Source organism: Dromiciops gliroides, chromosome 3 (genome assembly GCF_019393635.1).
Source record: "Dromiciops gliroides isolate mDroGli1 chromosome 3, mDroGli1.pri, whole genome shotgun sequence".
NCBI lineage: Eukaryota > Metazoa > Chordata > Mammalia > Microbiotheria > Microbiotheriidae > Dromiciops > Dromiciops gliroides.
Genome location: NC_057863.1, coordinates 343,264,597 through 343,284,471, shown reverse-complemented (window position 1 = coordinate 343,284,471; position 19,875 = coordinate 343,264,597). Strand labels below are relative to the sequence as shown.

Genomic DNA, 19,875 nt, shown 5'->3' with positions numbered 1-19,875 from the left:
TGTGGTTAATGCCAGACTGAGTTATAGTGAGAGGCTATTAAAACAAGACTGGAGGTAAAGCCACCCTGTGGGTTTCCCCTACAGTTTATCATACTGTAGAATGACTGGATTCTTTTGTTGCTGCTCCAATATAAAAATGGTATATACAACAGGTACCATGTTGACATGTTTTGCACAAAGACAAAATATATCCTGATTTGTTCCCATTTCCCCCAGAGCTTTCAATTCAGGCAGTTGGCAAGGAGTTTTTAAGAAGGGTCTGCAATGGGATTAGGGGCACCTCCCTCTCTTACCACTTTGTCATAGTCTCCCCAATTGAGAGTGATGCTTCCCCATGATTACAATTTTTATTCCATGTTCCTTAAACCATTTTAAATAATGTTATTCTATTCCTATAGTCCTCTAAAAGAAACTAAATTAGGGGAAGCAACCCTGTTTTCTCCTTCAAACAATCTGTCTGCTGCAAATAGCTGACAGTTTTTTCACTGAGCCCAGTATGTGGACACCAGGGTTAAGAATGCAGCATGATCTATTTAGTGACAAATTAAAATTCATTCCTGTGGAAAATTGAGAGTAGATTAGCAGCATTGCCTGGGCTTGTCAGACACTTCATGGATTGAAGTCTTTGGGGGCAATTAGTAAATTGTGCATGGAATTGTCCAAGCAATTAATAAGGAAAAGTTTGCTTATCTGCCTGATTATTTCCTGGACTTGGGGGATAGAGGACTCTTAAGGGGAGTTTTTGAATCTGATGGGAAGTTTGTATCCATACTCATTCATTCGCTCATTCATTCATGCATTCATTCATTTTAAGATTACATGAAAGCAAGTACTTTAAGGGGTAAGAGAATGTAAATAGTGAAAATGGTGAATAAGGGATTATGTTTATCTTCTTAGCAGATTTTTAAAGGTCTTTTGATCTTTGATGACTAGGAATTTTCCCAATAATGAGGGTTTCTGGCACTGAAAATACTATTCTAGCCATCATTGTTTATTACACAAGAAACATGGCAATCCCATAATTCCTTTTAATTATACACCAAGACATGCATGTGAGCACCATCATAATATCCACAACTAGAAAGTGTTCTTTAGAGGTATGTAGAATGATTTGGAGTTTTACAAAAGTAACCAAGCTGGTTGTTTGTGAAAATGGAGTGTATACACTGAAGACAAGAATTAATGTGTATATATACCAAAACTGGGCTAGAATATTGGTTTAGTTTGTATATTGGCCAGTGCCTTCTATGAAATCAGAGTAACGTAGCATCTTAATTTCTTCTCTTGGCCATGTTAGTGGGAATATTTCATATAGTATTCTCCAATTTGAGTAACAGGTCAAGGGAAATGTCCTCTTTATCCCAGGTAGAGAACAGTTTAATGGGGAAGGTCGTTTTTATAGTCTCCATGTTTACTCAGGTTGAAACCCATTGGCACATGGACATACACTCTGACACCATTTCTATGTAAAACCCAGACATGCTTCTGCTCATTTTAATTAGACAGATAAAATTAGCAAGGAGATTAAGGTAAAAGGCAAATTAAAAAATATTTAAATGTTAAGTGGAATTTACAAAAGTGAATTGAGCAATGAGGTACAATACGAGAATAGTTGTAAAGAGAAACACAGAAACTATGAACATACCTCTGAAGCCAAACAACCTAAGCCAGTATTTAAGACCAAAACCCTTAGGTCCACATGTTAGAAAAGAAGATTCCTTTTTTGCCACCTACCTATATGTTACTGGAATGTTGGAGAATATTCTCCACATACTTTTTTCCCCCTCCTCCTTTCCCCATTGCCAGTAAATCCCAATAGTCAATACTATTCTAGCATGGCCCAAATAAGATCCATTTCAAAGCTCTCCCTCTGCTTCCCATCTCTGAGTTTGCAAGCTACTGTGAGTTTGGTTTCCTTTCTTTTTTTCTCCCCCACCCCCAATCCCAATGAAACCAGTGGGTCCAGCGGGGCCGACAGAAAGCCAAAGTCACCAGCTATGATAGTTCCCGACTTCCTGGGGAGTGATGGTGTTGATGCTGTTGCAGTTCTTGTCTCTTGTTTGTGTCTGTTATGAACAAGAAATGAATTCACAGTCATTTTACAATGCAGACACACACACACACTCGTGCTCACACGCACGGAAACAGGTTTTCTTTTTTTTTTTTTTTCCAATTTGTGGTTTCTTTTTCCTTTTTGCAAAAAATGCAAACAAAAGAAAAACAAGGTTTTCAATTGAAGGTACATCTCTTCTTCAATATGAAGACATTAATTGACTTGGTTTGGATCCCCCATGCAGTGGTCAGCAAAGTCCTTTGGTAACTGACAGAAAGACATCTTGAGATTCAGGCGCTGGATAATTTGTTTGAAGAACCTTCCCCACACAGGTCATGAGCAAAGGGAAATGGATGTGGGAGAAGGGACAGGGGTCTAGGGGAGGAGTACAAAAGGAGAAAAGAAAAGAAATATCATTGGTGAAGAATTGAAAAATGCTTTTGTTTCTTCCCTCCACCTCCTTCCCTTTCTTCCTATTGGTTTATGACTCTTGCTCACCGATGGTAGGATTTGAATCTTTTTTTTTTCATTCCCCCAATATACATTAAGTTGTCTTCATTTCCTTTTACATATATGATTTTTACATATTTATAGTTATATATTTGGTTTCCCATGGCATCATAAAGGTGCTTCTGTCAGTGAGGAATGGAAGTTGCCTGTTAAACAATCAAGTCCAGTTTACTCTTCGTTGGTGGCATTATGATTCTCAGTTGATAAAGCCAACCTCTCCAAAATTTTCAGTTTTGTTAACCTCTCTTTTCCCCTTCAACCCTTGTACCTTGCCCTCCCACTCCTACCCCTCAGAAAACGAGAATTCTCATGCCATTGAGGTTGGAGATTGACTCATCTGTACCCTCATGGAGTGGACACTGTTCAGGATCTTCTTCTGATGTCCTGCCAAAGTCACTCCTATTCTCAGAAGGTCTCTGGAGGAAGAAAAAGAAAGAACAACAAAAACCAATTCACTGTAATTTCATTCATTTATTTAAGAAGCATTTATTGCATGCCCACTATGTACAGGACACCAATCCCTGAGCTCAAAGACTCTATAATTTAGTAGGAAATATAAGACACAAACAACCACAATGAAAAACACAACATCAGTGCTTTAAACAAGTTTGAATAATGTACAATGAGAGCTCATGGGAGGGAGAAATTGCTTCTGCCTAGGAGGGTCTGAGAAGGCATCCTGAAGTTGGTACCTTTTGCTCTTGCCTTTTAAAATGTGTATTTGGGGTTGGGGGGACAGTTTCAAAAAGGCATCCTAGCCATAGGGAAAGGTGTGAATAAAGACTAAGATGTTTATTGGAATCATAGGAAGAAGGGAAAACATTTTATTAAAAATTCAAAGTTGAACAGAATGATTTGGTTCAAATCAAGATGAATGGGAAATGTTTCCCTCTGCCTTTCCTCTCCATAAAAACATTTCTTCTTTTCCTTCAAAGTAACGCTTGAAACAATTCCTCTATGAAACCTTTCCCGATTAACCTAATTCTTCTGCGGTCACCCTAATTAAAAGCTTCTAGGTATGTGGATGCAGGTCTCATTAGCTGGATATATATATATATATATATATATATATATATATATATATATATATATATATATATATATATATATATATATATATATATATATATATATATATATATATATATATATATATATATGGGACTAGCCTTAGGTCATGGCCAAGCTTCCTTAGCCTATCAAAATAATATTCTTCTTCAACATCTTTTCAGTTCCAAGGACTTTCTGTAGTTAGTCTAAGGCAGTTCTTAACCCCTTTTTTGTCATGGACCACTGAGTAATTTGGTGAAGCTTATAGACCCCTTCTCATAATAATGATTTTAAATAAATGAAGGAAATGCTAAAATCCAGGTGGAGTTTAGTGAAGTTATAAAGATATATATTTTTACCCACCTAAGCTCATGGATGACCTAAAATCTATCCAGGGATCCCACATTAAAAACCTCTGGTTTAAAGTCTATGTTTGAGATTAATTGATTATCTTATCACCTAGGGTAGAGTGATTCCATTGATTTACACATTCACTCCAGCTTTATGGATAGCAACTCCACTTTAAGGGCAAGACTGAAGGGTTTTTGTTTTTGTTTTTGCTTTTGTTTTTGTCTAGCCATTCCATCTACACACTGTTACCTGTATCCCACTGATCCTTCCTTTAAACTCAATACTCACATATTGGCATTTTGAGAAATTTATAAAGGTCAGGTATGCAAGTTTTCTTTGTATCCTTTCTGATTACTAATTTTCTATCCCTATTTTGGAAAGGAAGATCCTGAAATTCCAGGAAAGATGTCCCCCCATCCCCAAATGACTTCATTATGTAACTCAAAGAAATCCTATGAAAGTCTCTGTGACTTGGCTTTGAGTCTTTATTTTATGTGGAAGCCTACACAATTTTCTAGCACTAACATGAAGGAAACTGTTGGTTTGCACTTGTCCATTGGTAGCTGGGAAAGTGGTAGGCAAAAGACAGGATAACAGTCATGTTTCTTTCAATAGTTAAGTAGAAAAGGTTCTTGAAATTGAGCAAGCCTCCAAAATGAAAAACTATAATTTGCCACAGCCTTCCTAAGGTAGGAACCACATGCTTTTCAAATCCCCAAATCATAATTCAGCAGAACACTCTACAGCCCCCTCAAGACCAAAGAGGAGAGGAAAAGTATTGGACATAGTTTTTTTTTTTTTTTCCTATACCCATTTCCCCCTTATTATTTTGCTGTGGCAAAGCTACAAATTTCTCCTGAGTTGTAGCTTACTTGGGTCATTATGTATTATAGATATTGGGATTATTAGTATCACTAATCATCATATATTCCCTATATATTTCTGGGGGGATTTCTATTTTTGAGCCTTATCAATCTCTTGCTTAGGGCTCATTTTGTTTGACTTTTTTTTCCTTCTAAAAAATACCAAATTGTATCCAGAGTTTCTATTTCTTACCTGAAAATAAACTCCCTATATAACAACTTCACTTTCCACTCAAGTTTTTCTCTCTCTCCTTTTTTTTTTTGTTCTTCAACTCTTTTGCATGGGGATATTTCCAAATAGAGGAAAGAAGTCTTCTGGGGCCAATTATTCTACACTACCCCCATTGTACTGGAAGTAGAGGTGTACCTTCTCTCCCTTACTTTTCAGAAACAAAGGTGAACATAAGAGGGTACACAGATTTATTGTAGAGTCATTTCCATCCTTCAACTATAGCCCCAACCAATCATTCCATGGTGTCCATTTTATACCTAAAACCTCAGGTGATTGATTTCCTACTTGTAAGTATTACATTTTTATGTTTTTGTGTTTGATGGTAATTTATAATGTCAGGAGCTGTCTTTTTAGGTAATGCCTGGATATGTACCCCGGGTCTATAACAGAGAAATTAAATGAACTCTGATGTTTAGTAGATCCGAGTTTGGAACCATATCCAAACAACCTCCCAAGAGAGAACAGTGTCCCAGTTATCACTGACAACAGCAATTCTCCAAGAAACAAAGCTGGAACTGGAAGGAAGCTTCCATTGTGGCAGTGGAGCTAAGGCAAAACAGTGAATAGGGACATGACAAATGCTGCATCTTAGGGTTCTGACCTGTCTGTCTGCAGGCCAGAGGATAGTTTCTTGGAAATAGCATTTCAAAGAATTAGACTTGGAGGAATGAATGATTTCCTCCTGAATGAAATTAGGGGTAAGAGGAATGGTGAAATCTTTCTCCTCTAACCTCTCATGATAGTTTTATGAGATAGGCTGCTAGATACATGGCCTCAGGGTAGTCTGGCCTTGTGTATTCTACATTAGCCAGGGAGATTCACCATGATCCTGCAACGTGAGTAGAAGGTTGGAACAAGCTCCAAGCCATTAGCCAAATGAAGGGTGATATAACTTTCTTTGATATGATGAACTGTGACCATTAGTTATTAATGCATTTATTTTGGGGGGGGCAATGGGAGTTAAGTGACTTGCCTAGGGTCACACAGCTAGGAAGTCTCAAGTGTTTGAGGCCAGATTTGAACTCAGGTCCTCCTGAATCCAAGGCTGGTGCTTTATTCACTGCTCCACCTAGCTGCCCTGTGACCATTAGTTACAATAAAACCCTCTCCCCACCCAACAAAGACACTAATTTAATCTATTTGATTAGCAGCTTATAGCATGTGAGGATGAACAAGTTGGTATAGGTTTGTAGTTTTTTACAAGTGCTATTTTTGTAAAAACCCCAAACATGTCTTGTACCTCTGATCATGGTATTTAGATTGCATAATGTCTATTTCTACAATTTGATTTGTCATTTTATATCTCTGTTCTTTCCATCTGAAGGCTTTCCTTGATGGTTTGAGTTTTAAAACTTGAATGGTGGGAAAAAGATTCTATGGGAATAAGCAAATAGTAGATAAATATAACTTAAGTTCTCCCATTTCATGTAGTCCACAGTTTTCCCTCTGTCCTCCTAATATATACCACTTCTCCATTTATCCACCAATATCTACAGCTGTGAAAAGAAATGAGGTCACACACAGTGAAATCCCAAGGCATCAGTTATAACTGCACCCTTATTGGATAGGTTGAAGAGCATATGATCTACTTACTCTGATGTCATCTGGGTAACCAGCTGGAGAGAGGTGAACCCAGCAGTTAGGAAACTGTCCCTGTACTGAACCATTTTAATAGCATTGAGCCAATCATCCACTGAGGTAAAGGCAGTGAAATCAGGGATGGAACGATCCAACAGGGGCTGAGAAGGCCTGTAATGACAGAAATAAGACAGAGTTAACCTGTTGAGCTATGGAGTTGGAAGAATCGATCAATACTTCTGGCTGAAAACAGAGGTTAAAGTGAACAGCCCCAGAGAAGAGTAGAAGTCATAATGGTTGGATCACTGAGCTTTAGAACTGGCATGGGTCTTCAGGGGTAGATTCACCCATTACCCAGCCTCCAGTCGGGATCATACTTAATTCTAGACAGATACATGGTATCCTAATTCATTGTTGTTGTTGCTGTTGTTGTCATCCTCAAAGGACCATGACATTGGGGGTGATGTCATGACTTGCACTGAATTGGTCACCAACCTTACTCTTCTCTGGAGCCATCTACAGAACCCTGTGTTCTTTCTGTGCCTTTTACGCACTCTTTCATGGGCAGCTTATTAGGTTTACATAATGGGAGAGTTTCAGAGATCGACTAGAGCATAGGAAGAGAACTCAGGTATCATGATAGATAGACTAACTGCAGTGGAAAAAAGGAAGACTAAATTAGAAACTAAAGCAATGTACAGATTAAAGGATTCTTCTAATACTTCTTAACTACTTTAAAAATGGTATACATTTAAGGGCAGCTAGGTGGCGTAGCGGATAGAGCACCAACCCTGGATTCAAGAGGACTTGAGTTCAAATCTGACCTCAGACACTTGACACTTACTAGCTGTGTGACCCTGGGCAAGTCACTTAGCCCCAATTGCCTCACCAAAAAAAAAAAAATGGTATACATTTTAATCAAAAGAGAGAGGGGTAGGGAAATATATAATTGATGGAACCGGTGCTCAAACACAGGTCCTTTGACTTTAAGACCAGTGTTTGTTTTTAACCAGACCATAATGCCTCCCAAAAAAGTCGAGTGTTTTATTCTCTAAGAAATTAGTGATCTAATTAGACCATTCAGAAAGCCAAGGTGACTGGACCACTGAAAGATTAAATGACTTGCCTAGAGTCACTTAGCCAATTTATGTTGGAGTTGGGACTTGAAATGAAGTCTTCCTAGCTCCAAGGATGGCTCTCTAGACACTCTAACATGTTGCTTATCCCTGTGCTTGCTATTATTCTTTTTTTTCTTTTTATTTTTTGCAGGGCAGTGAGGGTTAAGTAACTTGCCCAGGGTCACACAGCTAGCTAAGTGTTAAGTGTCTGAGGTCCCATTTGAACTCAGGTCCTCCTGAATCCAGGGCCTGCACTTTATCCACTGTGCCACCTAGTTGTCCCAGCTATTATTCTTTTAATGAACCCTCCAAAGAACTTTTTCTCCCCTCATGAATGCCCTGAAACTCACACAGCGGTGATGGTCGCCACAGTCTTGAGACTTGCTGGGTTCCGGATCATTTTATCCAAGGTGTTGACAATCTCTGTAAAGCGTGGTCGGGTATTACGGTCCTTTTGCCAACAATCTAACATGAGCTGGTGCAGAGCAGCAGGGCAGTCCATGGGTGGGGGAAGTCGGTAGTCCTGCTCAATGGCATTGATGACCTAAAGAGAGGGAGAAAGGAGAAGACTTGAGAGCAGCTGCCAACACTGTACCTGAAGTTCATCCTTACACAGGAGTAGGGCTGCCTAGTGTTTAAGAGAGTATTGGAAGTGGATAAAGCTCTGGCTCTAGATTCAGGAGGACCTGAGTTCAAATCCAGCCTCAGACACTTCACACGTACTAACTGTGTGACACTGGGCAAGTCAGTTAACCCTCACTGCCCCACAAAAAGAAAAAAAAAAAGAGTATTGGATTAGATCAACTCAACAGACATTTTTTTTTTTGTGAGGCAATTGGGGTTAAGTGACTTGCCCAAGGTCACACAGCTAGTAAGTGTCAAGTGTCTGAGGCCAGACCTGAACCCAGGTACTCCTGACTCCAGGGCTGGTGTTCTATCCACTGCGCCACCTAGCTGCCCCTCAATAGACATTTATTAAGGACCTCCTTTATGCTTGATGCTAGATGCTCAATAATTATTGATGTGATATCATGTAATATGATATGATATAACAACATAGCCTAATTAATTTAGCATAATATACATCAATTTATATAGTATTTTAAGGATTCTAAAACTTTTAACAAATATTTTCTCATTTTATTTTCATGATAACCTTGGAACACAACTACTATTATTATCTGCATTTTACAAATGAAGAAACTCAGACTGAGAGAAGTTATGAGACTTATTTATCCAGGTTCACGCAACTACTATCAGAAGTGAGATTTCAACTCAGGTCTTCCTAAATTCAAGTCAAGGGCTCTCACCTAGCTGCCTCAACATATAATGGTACTGGACAATTCAGAAGGAATCTGCTGTCTATTTCCAGAGAAAGAAATGGTGAAGCCTGAATGCAGATTGAAGAATACCTTTTTTTTTACTTTATTTACTTTTCCTGTACTTCTTTGGTCTATTTTCTTTCACATCCTAACTTATTTGGAAATGTATTTTGCATGATGACATGTGCATAAACTATGTCGAATTGCTTGCCTTCTTGATAGGGAGGGGATAGGAGGGAGGAGAGAATTTGGAATTCAAAATTTGAAAAAAAAGAACATCAAAATTCTTTTTACATGTTATTGGGAAAAATAAAATATTAAATATTAAATACTGAGGCTACAAAGACTAAAAACAAAAGCTGCTGCCCTCAAGAAGTTTATATTCTCCTGGGTATGAACTATGGTTATATTCTCCATTAGTAGTAAAAAAATTGGGATATGAATGTAGCATAGTCCACTAAATAGTTTTACTTTTATTAAAAGCATTTCTTCTCAGTTTAATAAAAGCCTCATTCTTTCACTACTCCATATAACCATGAAGACAAAACATTGAGATAAAGCAATTCACATTTGTGTAATAATTTAATTTGATTTCCCCAGAATTCCTGTGAGATGAGTGATACAAATACTTTTATACCCATTTCATAGATGCATGGATGTAAATTCAGAGGACTCTGGCTGGTCCACTGTCACTGTGAGTCACTGTCAAGTGAGGGAGGTAAACTATTCAGGTGTATTCTACTCGTTGTGACCTCATTTATGGTTTTCTTGGCAAAGATTCTGGAGTGGCTTGCCATTTCCTTCTCCAACTCATTTTACAGACAAGGAAACTGAGGCAGACACGGTTAAGTGACTTGTTCGAGGTCACACAGTTAGTGTCTGGGGTCAGATTTGAACTCAGGAAGATGAGTCTTCCTAACTTCAGGCCTGACAATCTATCCACTTTGCCACCCAGTTGCCCTGAAGTGAAATATAAAAAGGTCTTAATGAAAATTAGGGGGAAAATAAAATTAAAAAAGAAATTAAATTTAGGCAATGGGATTCCTATAATCTGAATATCTTCCATCATTTCTGTTACTTTTGTGAAGTTTTAATAGTAGTCTATGTTTGGGGTGAAACTCATAATCTTTGTCTGCAGACACCAAACATGAAAAAGAAAACTAAAAAGTTCAGTTAATTTAGATGAGCAGTGGAGCATCTTAACAATCCCACCAAAATAACTCATCAATTCCAGCTTCTTTTTTAAATAGCAACCAAATGGAATGAACTTGTCACACAGCCCAGTTGATTTCTAGTCCATTAAGACAGTTTATCCAATCCAATTGAATTTTTCTCAGGCTCTCATGTATGCTTTTTAATTGGCCCATGGCTTCTTCTGATTGACAGACTGACATATATACTTCAGGCTTAGATTCTCCTTCTTGAAGTTGGTATTCTATTTTTCTTTGTCTGTTTTTGACTTAAAGTACTTAAATTTTTCTTATATGGGTACTTAATCTCATATTCTTGTCTGATCATCATAAATGAGGAGCCATTCACCCAGGGGTGTGCTGGAGCCAGCTCTAACCAGCTTTAGGCTTGTGAGAACAATTGTTAAATTTTCTGTGTGAGCATTATACCTCAGAAATCAGCAATTGCTACAAATGAGGACTTGATTTAATATCATAGTGATAGTCTAAACTAAAGAAAGTATTAATAATGCAGATTAAATTTAAAAGCATATGTGCATACATTTCATCCCCCTCCCCAAACTGATTGTTTAAACATTTCCCATCAGACCCTTGTATTGAAATATCACTTAAGTTCAGCAAGAGTGTAGTTGAAGGATGAGGGAATAGTTATCACCAGACTGGTAATTTGGTGACTGAGGACTAATAATCATAACAATAGCTTTCATTTATAGAGTGCTTTCATATTTGCAAAGTGCTTTACAACCACTATCTTATTTGAGCCTCACAATACCCCTACATTCACCTTAACTTTCTGAAATGGCAAAGTGATATGCTCTCATTTGTTATTCCCCATTACAGTCATATCCATCTCTTTGTGTCCCCATTTGGGGTTTTCTTGGTAAGATACCAGAATAGCTTGCTATTTTTTTCTGCAGCTTGTTTTACAAATGAGGAAACTGAGGCAAACAGGGTTAAGTGCATTTCTCAGGGTCACAGAGCAAGTAAGTATTTGAGGCTAGATTTGAACTTGGGAAGATGAATCTTCCTGACTCCAGGCCAAGCACTCTATCCACCACATCACCTAGCTGACCATATGCTCTCATAGCTAGTGGCTTCTTACTGGCAGGTACAGGGAGTTGCTAAGCTTCTTTCAGAGATTCAAGGAATAAGAATGTCTTGGGAGGAACTCACAGTTCTTTTGGTGATATTATCGCTGCTTTCACCATTGCAATTAAGTCATTAAGTTGCTATTATTGGAGATAACTTTCCTAGAGGATTTAATGTTCCTTTCCTTAAGAAAAGGTATGTGTGTGAAGCAACACTGCAAAATATTTTATCAGTTTAGGCCTTCAATGAATACAACTAAGGTGTCAGCAGGGAGCACCTGACTGAGAATTGGAAGACATGGGTTCTGTCCAACCACTCCATCAATAAGCCTTTATTAAGTATCTGCTATGATGCAATCACTCTGCCAGGCCAGCAATCAAAAGACAAAAATAAACCAATTTCTGCTCTCAAGGAGCCTAAATTCTATTCCCTACCACTCTGCATTGACCTTGTGACCTTGTGCAAATCACTTGCTTTCCTGGGGCCACAGTTTCTCCATCCGTAAAGTGAAGGGGTTTGACTGGATGACCTATAGTTTTCTTATGAGTCTATATCAATGTTAATGGAACATTCCATCTTTGAAACAGTATCGCATTGCTTCAGGATTTTTTTTTTTAAAGCTTTAACAAGGCACCATGAATGCTGAAAAAGTTTTCACTGAAGATGACTGATTCCCTTGTATCAAGGAATTTTGAGGGTTTAGGAAAGATATTCCCCCAGTGCAGGGGCCTAATCCTAATACCAATATAAGCAACAATATGAAAGATTAGCATTAAGTCAGACTGCCAAGGTCACCTGCAATTCTAAGATAGCTTTTTTTTCCTAAGACAGATAATGTTCTGGGTATTTCAGTCTGTCTTCAAACCTTATACTTCTTGGACACAGAGCCTTGTACTGACATAAATCCCAGAAAAGCTCCCAGATGAATATGTTACTGCTATCTAAGAGACGTGGGACTGTTGATTATATTCAATTCAACCATTACTTATTGATGCCTTTACATGTAATACCTTATATTAGGGGCTATGGGAGATACCACAGAAAATAAAACCTTGTCCTTGCCCTAAATGAATGGTTTGGTTTTTATGGTTTAGTAGAGAAAATAATAAAAGATAAGACAGGTACACAGCTATACATAGGTAGAAAGTGAAAACTGTAATAAAGGAGAAAGAAAATACAATGTTTGTCCATAGGAGAGAGAAATTGCTTCTAGATGTTCACTAAAAGAACTGATCAGGCTGCTACATATATGAGGCTTCTCATACAAACTTTTACTGATCCTCTCATTTGCTTTCCTGCTATTGCATGCAAAACTTCCAACTGTGACCAGCAGAATTTCCTGGCATTCAGTGACATTGTGCAAACACAGCTTAAGGAAAGAAGGAAGGAAGCAAGGAGGAAAGAGAGAATGGAAGAGAGGGAGTGAGGAAAGAAGGAAGGAAGGAAGGAAGGAAGGAAGGAAGGAAGGAAGGAAGGAAGGAAGGAAGGAAGGAAGGAAGGAAGGAAGGAAGGAAGGAAGGAAGGAAGGAAGGAAGGAAGGAAGGAAGGAAGGAAGAAAGAAAAACTGTGCTGATCATACAAGATTCTAATAAAACTTAGTGGATTAACTCCCTTCTCTCCCATTTTCCCTTTCCACCCCCCCCTCCCCCATCCCCAATGAAAAGGCATGGCCTCTTGAGGAATGTCATGGATAACAATAATCTCTGAGGATGGAAAGTTGAGGATAACATAAGGAAATAGGATCAAGGGGGTTTAGGGGGTAGTGGACTGAAACATATCAATGAAGAATTATAAAAAAGAAGCACAATACAGGATGCCATCAGAAAGATGTAAAATGGAAAAAGGAGATGGGCTGGTCTTATATCTAGAATGATCAATGGCCATTCCATATGCTTTATTGGTATTCATGACATGTCAAGAGATCTTCCTAGAAAAAAGTCTCCAGTGTGTTGGGAGGATCTCCTTGTTGATGATTTACAGAAAGATATGGATGAGAGTTTCACAGGATAAAAAGAAATGGATGGGTTTCCATATGAACCATTGGAGAGAATACCTAAAGCAATGAAATCACCAAATCATAGATCTCATTATCTTGGTGTAGAAGTGACCCAGTGATCTGGATGGCTATTAATGTAGTAGCACAGGGGCAGCTAGGTGGCACAGTGGATAGAGCACTGGCCCTGGAGTCAGGAGTACCTGAGTTCAAATCTGGCCTCAGACACTTAACACTTACTAGCTGTGTGACCCTGGGCAAGTCACTTAACCCCAACTGCCTCACTAAAAAAAACAAAAACAAAAACAAAATGTAGTAGCACAAAGCATGGTAAAAAGACTTTGAGCACAGTCTCAGGAATTCATTGTCCTCTCTCCAGGAAAGAGACTAGGTAAGTAGAGAGAGGTTCATTGACACTAGATTGGCTAGTAAAGGATGTCTTCTTGGGTCATAGGAAGCCTTAGAACAAAGAATAATACAAAACAGATCTCACTTGCATTGGGTTTTTCTCATTCCTCCCCCACTGAGAGAGCAAGAATTCCCCCCCCCAGTAGAAACATTGATAATAATGAAAACATTTTCCACAGTAGATAAGTAAAAAAAGTGTTTCAATCTTTACCTTAAGTTCATCCCTTCTCTGTCAGGAGGTGGCCATCATGTATCATTAGTCCTCTAGCATCACTGTTGGTCATTATGTTGATAAGAGTTTCTAAGTCTTTCAAAGTTGTTTGTCTTTACAATACTGAAGTTATTGTGCAAATTATTCTCCTAGTTCTGCTCATTAAAAATTATTTTGAAAACTACTGTGTTTGCATTAGAAGCTGGTTCACAAAATATTTTTCTTGCCTAACCTCCCTACTATGAAACATCTTTCATTTCATTTTTGAGATTCTTTGTGACAGTCCCTGCCAATGAATGGTGATTTTTCAATTGTGTGCAAGCCAGTGGACTAAATCTGGGAATATGGACTATCCTAATGTAAAAATCCTAAATACACATTTGTATATGCACATACATGTGTATACATGTATAATGTGTACGCACACATAAGTGTATATATGGATACATGTGTACACATGTGTACTTGTGCAAATGTACATATGTGTGTATCTGTATGTGTGTTATGTTTATAGACATACACAACACACACCCACACCCACACACACACTCTCTTTGGCCTGATCTCCAGCAAAGTAATATGAAGTATATAATAATACATTAATAGTTAACATTTTTATAGTACACTCAGGTTTAAAGAGCACTTTATATTTGTAATCTCATTTGATCCTTACATAACCCATGTGAGGAAGGTATTATCATTTTCCCCCGTTTTGCAAATGAGGAAACTGAAGCCTTGCTGACTCCAAATCTGGCTTTCTGTCCGCTAACCTGTGCTTCTTCCTCCATGGAAAGAGCACCACACTAGCTTTTTGACCCTGGGTAAGTCAACTGACCTCATACATAAACTGAGACGTGTTTGGAAGAGATGATCCCTAAGGTCCCTTCCAATTCAATTAGTCAGTGATACTGCGCTCATTAGATCCAAAGTTAGAATAAATTAGATCAGATTGAAGCGGTTTGCTCAGAGAAAACAGCGAGGTCAATCAGAACAGAACCAGTCCAAAGGACGCTTATTACTAAAGTGTTTGACTTTTTGCCTGAATTATTCCGCTCCACCGTTCAGACCGGCACTGATATTTCTCAATTATATCTCCCCTCCCCCTTTTTATTTTGGCACCTGGGGAGGCGAGGACCTGGTCTTTGTTTCTATCCACACAATGAAGAGGGTCTGACTGTTTCGATAAGGTAACTATGTTTTAGCCGGCTCTTCTTCCCCCAGGTAGATCTATCTGTGTGTGAGGGTGACAGACTCTGACCTGCAAAGCAGTACATCAGAATCCCTGGAAAGAAGAGAGGCCTTAGAGAGGGATTCTCCTCCATCTACTGAAGTGGCTAAAGCTCTGAAAAGGAAAAAAAAAAAAAAGAGCCGCGTCCTTTCCCCGTGCCCCCATCACTCTACAAAGAAAAAGCCCGGACACAAGCTGGTGCTTTATTCCCCATTAATGAACTGGACGGCGGGCGGTCCTTGCTCAAACCTTCAACTCTGGGATAAGCAAAGACTGAAGTGGAGGTGTGCAGGACTGCGGAAGGAACCAGGGCACGGGGAGGTTAATTTGAGCTCTGATGTTTCAATAAAACCGCACTTCCTCTCCGCAGAGACTGGCACTCTCATTATCTCTGTCAATCAAATTCCGAGCAGTAGAACTTCCAAGTTTCTCGCTCTGGCTGACAAACTCTCTGTGCATGTTCAAAGGCCTTCCCGGGCTCCTGAAGTCCAATTACCAGCACTCTGACTTGCCTTTGCAATTCTCTTTCTGAAAGCCTTCCAATTGTCATCTGTGAAATCCATTGCTGCTACCACTTGAATAGTTTCGAAAGAGGAAAGCTGTGTCTGGACTCAGGGTACTTCCTCATCACCCCTCCACCCCTTAAGCTGTGAGTTAGGGGGATTTCTGAATCCTCTCCTCCCCTTAATCTCAGCCATTCTACAAATGAGGCAAGCTCAGGCATCATAACATCTCTGAATTTTTTTTTTTTTTATTGAAGGAGCATGCCAGGGAATGAGATTCAGCTGTGTTTTGCTACGACTTTGCAGATGATACTGATTTGTGAATTATGGAAATCCAACATCAAAAATTCTGTGTGATCCCAAGGTGTGGAAATATGTTTACTCAGGATCTCTTTGAATGCTAAATCTTGCTTCGAAGATAAGGTGTTTTTTTTTTAAATGAAATTGATTGTGCAGTCTCTATGATCCAGTGTTGAGGTAGGAATACTAAAATATGAAGTCAGAGAACCTGGCTGTGTGACTTTGGGCAAAGCCATTTTCAGGCTCTCAACCTCAGTTTTTGCATCTGGGAATGAGTGAGGTTGGTCCTGAGGGGTCTTTCTAAACTCTAAATCCTATGATCTTACATATAAAGAAGCTGCTTAATGAAGCTTTTTTTAAAAAAATAAATACAAGATGGACTTATGTTTATGTCTATGCCATCTATTTTTTACCCTTGCTGATTATGTGGATCCAAAATACCACATCATTGAGCACTTGCACTTCATAAAAATAGCCTCTAAATCAATAGTCAATTACATATTATATACACCACTGGAGTAGAGAAAAAGCATGGCTAATCCAAGACAATAGACAATCTTACAGTCACAGATATCTAGCACTAGAATGTAGTGATGAATGCACAGTATTGAATTTACATTGGGATACACACATTCTCACCCAGTCATACCTTTAGTGTCAAGGCCCAATAATCCTTTGGGTCTGGACCTACTGAGAGGTGACTAGGAAGGGGGCCTGGACTGCCACAAATAAGCCCGAAGATAGATGAGTTGGTATCATATATATTGCTACAATAGCAATCCAACCATTCTTTATAAACCCTAAGGAGAAAACTCTCACTGAGACTGCAGACCACCAACCAATCTTAGCTTGATTTCACAGTCTCTGGAGATGTTTTCTTTTTTGCTTTAATGCTTTGCTGAGCTGTTCTTAAACTTCAAACACAGGATTGCTAAAAAATCTACTTTAAACTCAGGAGTCATTTACAGAACAGAGAAACATTAGTTCCTTAGGGGAATAAATTGAAATTTGGGTGTCAAATGCAATCAGTGATGTAAATTTTAATTGAGGTCCCCCCTAAAGAAACATTTCAAAATAGAGTTTTTATGCCTTTTCATTCATTCAATTAAGCAAGTGCTATCTACCAGCAGCTAGGAGGCATAGTGGATAGAGTGGGAGCTGAAGGGAGGATGGGGGCAGGCCTGGAGTCAGGAAGACCTGAGTTCCTATATCTTTTTTTTTTTTTTAGTGAGGCAATTGGGGTTAAGTGACTTGCCCAGGGTCACACAGCTAGTAAGTGTTAAGTGTCTGAGGCCGGATTTGAACCCAGGTACTCCTGACTCCAGGGCCGGTGCTCTATCCACTGCGCCACCTAGCTGCCCCTCCTATATCTTTTAATATTTGTGGGTCAAAGCTACAATGCATCTGAAGGCAGACAAAAGTGGGAGGCAGAAAGATGGCCCTAGTATTTCCTAGTCTTAGCCCTTGACTCTTTCGAGTCTTAGTATGTTAGAGGTGGAAGAGACCTCAGAGACAGTCTACTCCAATCCCCTCATTTTTCATATGAGAAAACAAAAGCTCAGAGAAGAGAGGAGAGAATTACTGAGAGCCCTACAGCTAATTAACTGCATTATCAGGTCCAGAAAATCCATAGCTCCTGTTTCCTAGGCCAGTTCTTTTAAACCTTCCCTAAGTGGAAGCAGGAACATTTTCTTCATCCTCAAATTCAAAACATCATGCCCAATACCAATGCATTGGTTGTGGATCTGTGAATTGGTACCACCACTATAAAAATGAATTCATAATTATGCAACGTGAAATTAGTCAAAGAAAGAGATTAAAATGTCACAGCTCTTTGACCAAAATAGTGTACTATGAGGCAGGAGGCAATGACAAAAAAAAAAGGAATAGTAACACCTTTTGAAGTAGAAAAGAACTAGAAACAAAATAGATGGTAATTAGTTAAGGAATGGCTAACCAAACTCTGTTATATAAATATAATGGAATATTCATTACATATTATAAGAGAAGGTGAATATGAAGAATACAGAGAAGTATAGGGGAACATATGAAATGATGCAAAGTGAAATAAGAATCAGAAAAACAATATACCCAATAACTACAACAATGTGAATGGACAACAGTAACAAAGCAATAGAAACTAAATGCTGCAAAGACATATATATATATATATATATACATATATATATATATACATATATATACACACACACACACACACACACACACACACACACATATACATATGGGCAGCTTGGTGGCACAGTGGCTAGAGCACTGACCTTGAAGTCAGGAGGACCTAAGTTCAAATCTCACCTCAGAAACTTACTAGCTGTGTGACCCTGGGCAAGTCACTTAACGCCAATTGTCTTAAACATCCTGGGCCATCTCCAGTTGTCATGATATCTATCTCTATCTCTATCTCTATCTCTATCTCTATCTCTATCTCTATCTCTATCTCTATCTCTATCTCTATCTCTATCTCTATCTCTATCTCTATCTCTATCTCTATCTCTATCTCTATCTACAGATCTTGCCACTGGACCCAGATGGCTCTGGAGGAGAAAGTGAGGTTGGTGAACTTGCATAGCCCTCCGTCATTTAAATCCAATTCAGTGCAAGTCATGATATCACCCCAATGCCACAGTTTTCTTCAAGAATGAAGGAAAAACAACAGCAAAACATATACATATGTACACACATGTATACATATACGTGCATATGTGCATATATACAAACATACATATTGGCCCAAAAGAAAATATTTAGGAGGGCCATTTCCCTAACTTCTTTTTTTAAATATATATATATTTGTGTGTGTGTGTGGGGGGGGGGTCAATGAGGGTTAAGTGACTTGCCCAGGGTCACACAGGTAGTAAGTGTCAAGTGTCTGAGGCCAGATTTGAACTCCTGAATCCAGGGCCGGTGCTTTATCCACTGTGCCACCTAGCTGCCCCCATTTCCCTAACTTCTTTGTAGAGGTGGGAGACTGCATATACCATCAGAACTTTTTGATATACTGGTTAATTTGTCTATTTTTTTCCTCTTTCATTCTTTTTTGTAAATGATGGCTTTCTACGAGAAGGGAGAGGAAATGGTATATTGGGAAATATAGGTGATAAAAATATATATTAATAATTTCAATTCATAATGAAAAATAAGTCCTGCCCACATATCTCAGAAACAGAATTGGAATTGGAAAGGATCTCAGAGGTCAATCTAATTCATCTTTTCCTGAAGTATACATTTTAGTCTTCAACATCCTTAGGAGATAATCATCCAGGTTCTGCTTAAAGACCTACAGGGATGGGGAACTCAGTACATCTTAAGGCAATTCATTTTACGTTAGCCCTAATTGTTAGAGAGTTTGTCTTCATGTAGACTTGAAATTTGCCTCCCAGCAGCTTCTACCAATCTGGAGCCAAGCAGAATAAATCTAATCTCTCTTCCACTTGACAGTCATTCAACCACTTAATAACACTTCTTACACTCACACGCCTTCCCTCCTGGTCTTCTTTCCAGGGTAAAAAAAAAAAATCTATTTCCTTGAATCAATTCTCATATGCCATCATTTCAAATATTCTCATCATCCTCATTGCCCTGTTCATTGCTTATCACTGTCCTTCCTAAAATATGATGCCCAAAGCCTGAATATAATACCATCAATATCATATATTTAATCAATCAATAAGCATTTATTAAGCACCTACTATATGCCAGGAACTGTTCTAAGTGCTAGATCCCTAAGGGCTAAACTTAATCTCTATGTATTTTCATTTTATTCAGTTTGGGTCCATCATTCTAGCCTGTCAAAACCTTTTTGGACCCCAATTCTGTCAACCAGTACATAGTTGGTGCTATTTCCACCAGCCTCAA

General features: G+C 38.7%; 1 protein-coding gene across 6 annotated transcripts in view; it reads right to left on the bottom strand.

Moving 5' to 3' along the window:
- Positions 1-355: 355 nt before the first annotated feature.
- The window catches only part of EPHB1 (EPH receptor B1), a 745,891-nt gene continuing 726,371 nt past the window's right edge, over positions 356-19,875 (bottom strand). For 3 of the 6 annotated variants that reach the window (XM_043997284.1, XM_043997279.1, XM_043997283.1), the window contains 4 exons: positions 8,106-8,299; positions 6,653-6,808; positions 2,877-2,979; positions 356-2,428 (listed from right to left, as the gene is read on the bottom strand). In XM_043997284.1, coding sequence (XP_043853219.1) covers positions 2,387-2,428; positions 2,877-2,979; positions 6,653-6,808; positions 8,106-8,299 — 495 coding nt within the window. In that variant the 3' untranslated portion in view covers positions 356-2,386. Of the gene's footprint in view, positions 2,429-2,850; positions 2,980-6,652; positions 6,809-8,105; positions 8,300-19,875 lie in introns of all 6 variants that reach the window. The other 3 variants (XM_043997282.1, XM_043997285.1, XM_043997280.1) reach the window with 2 other exon arrangements.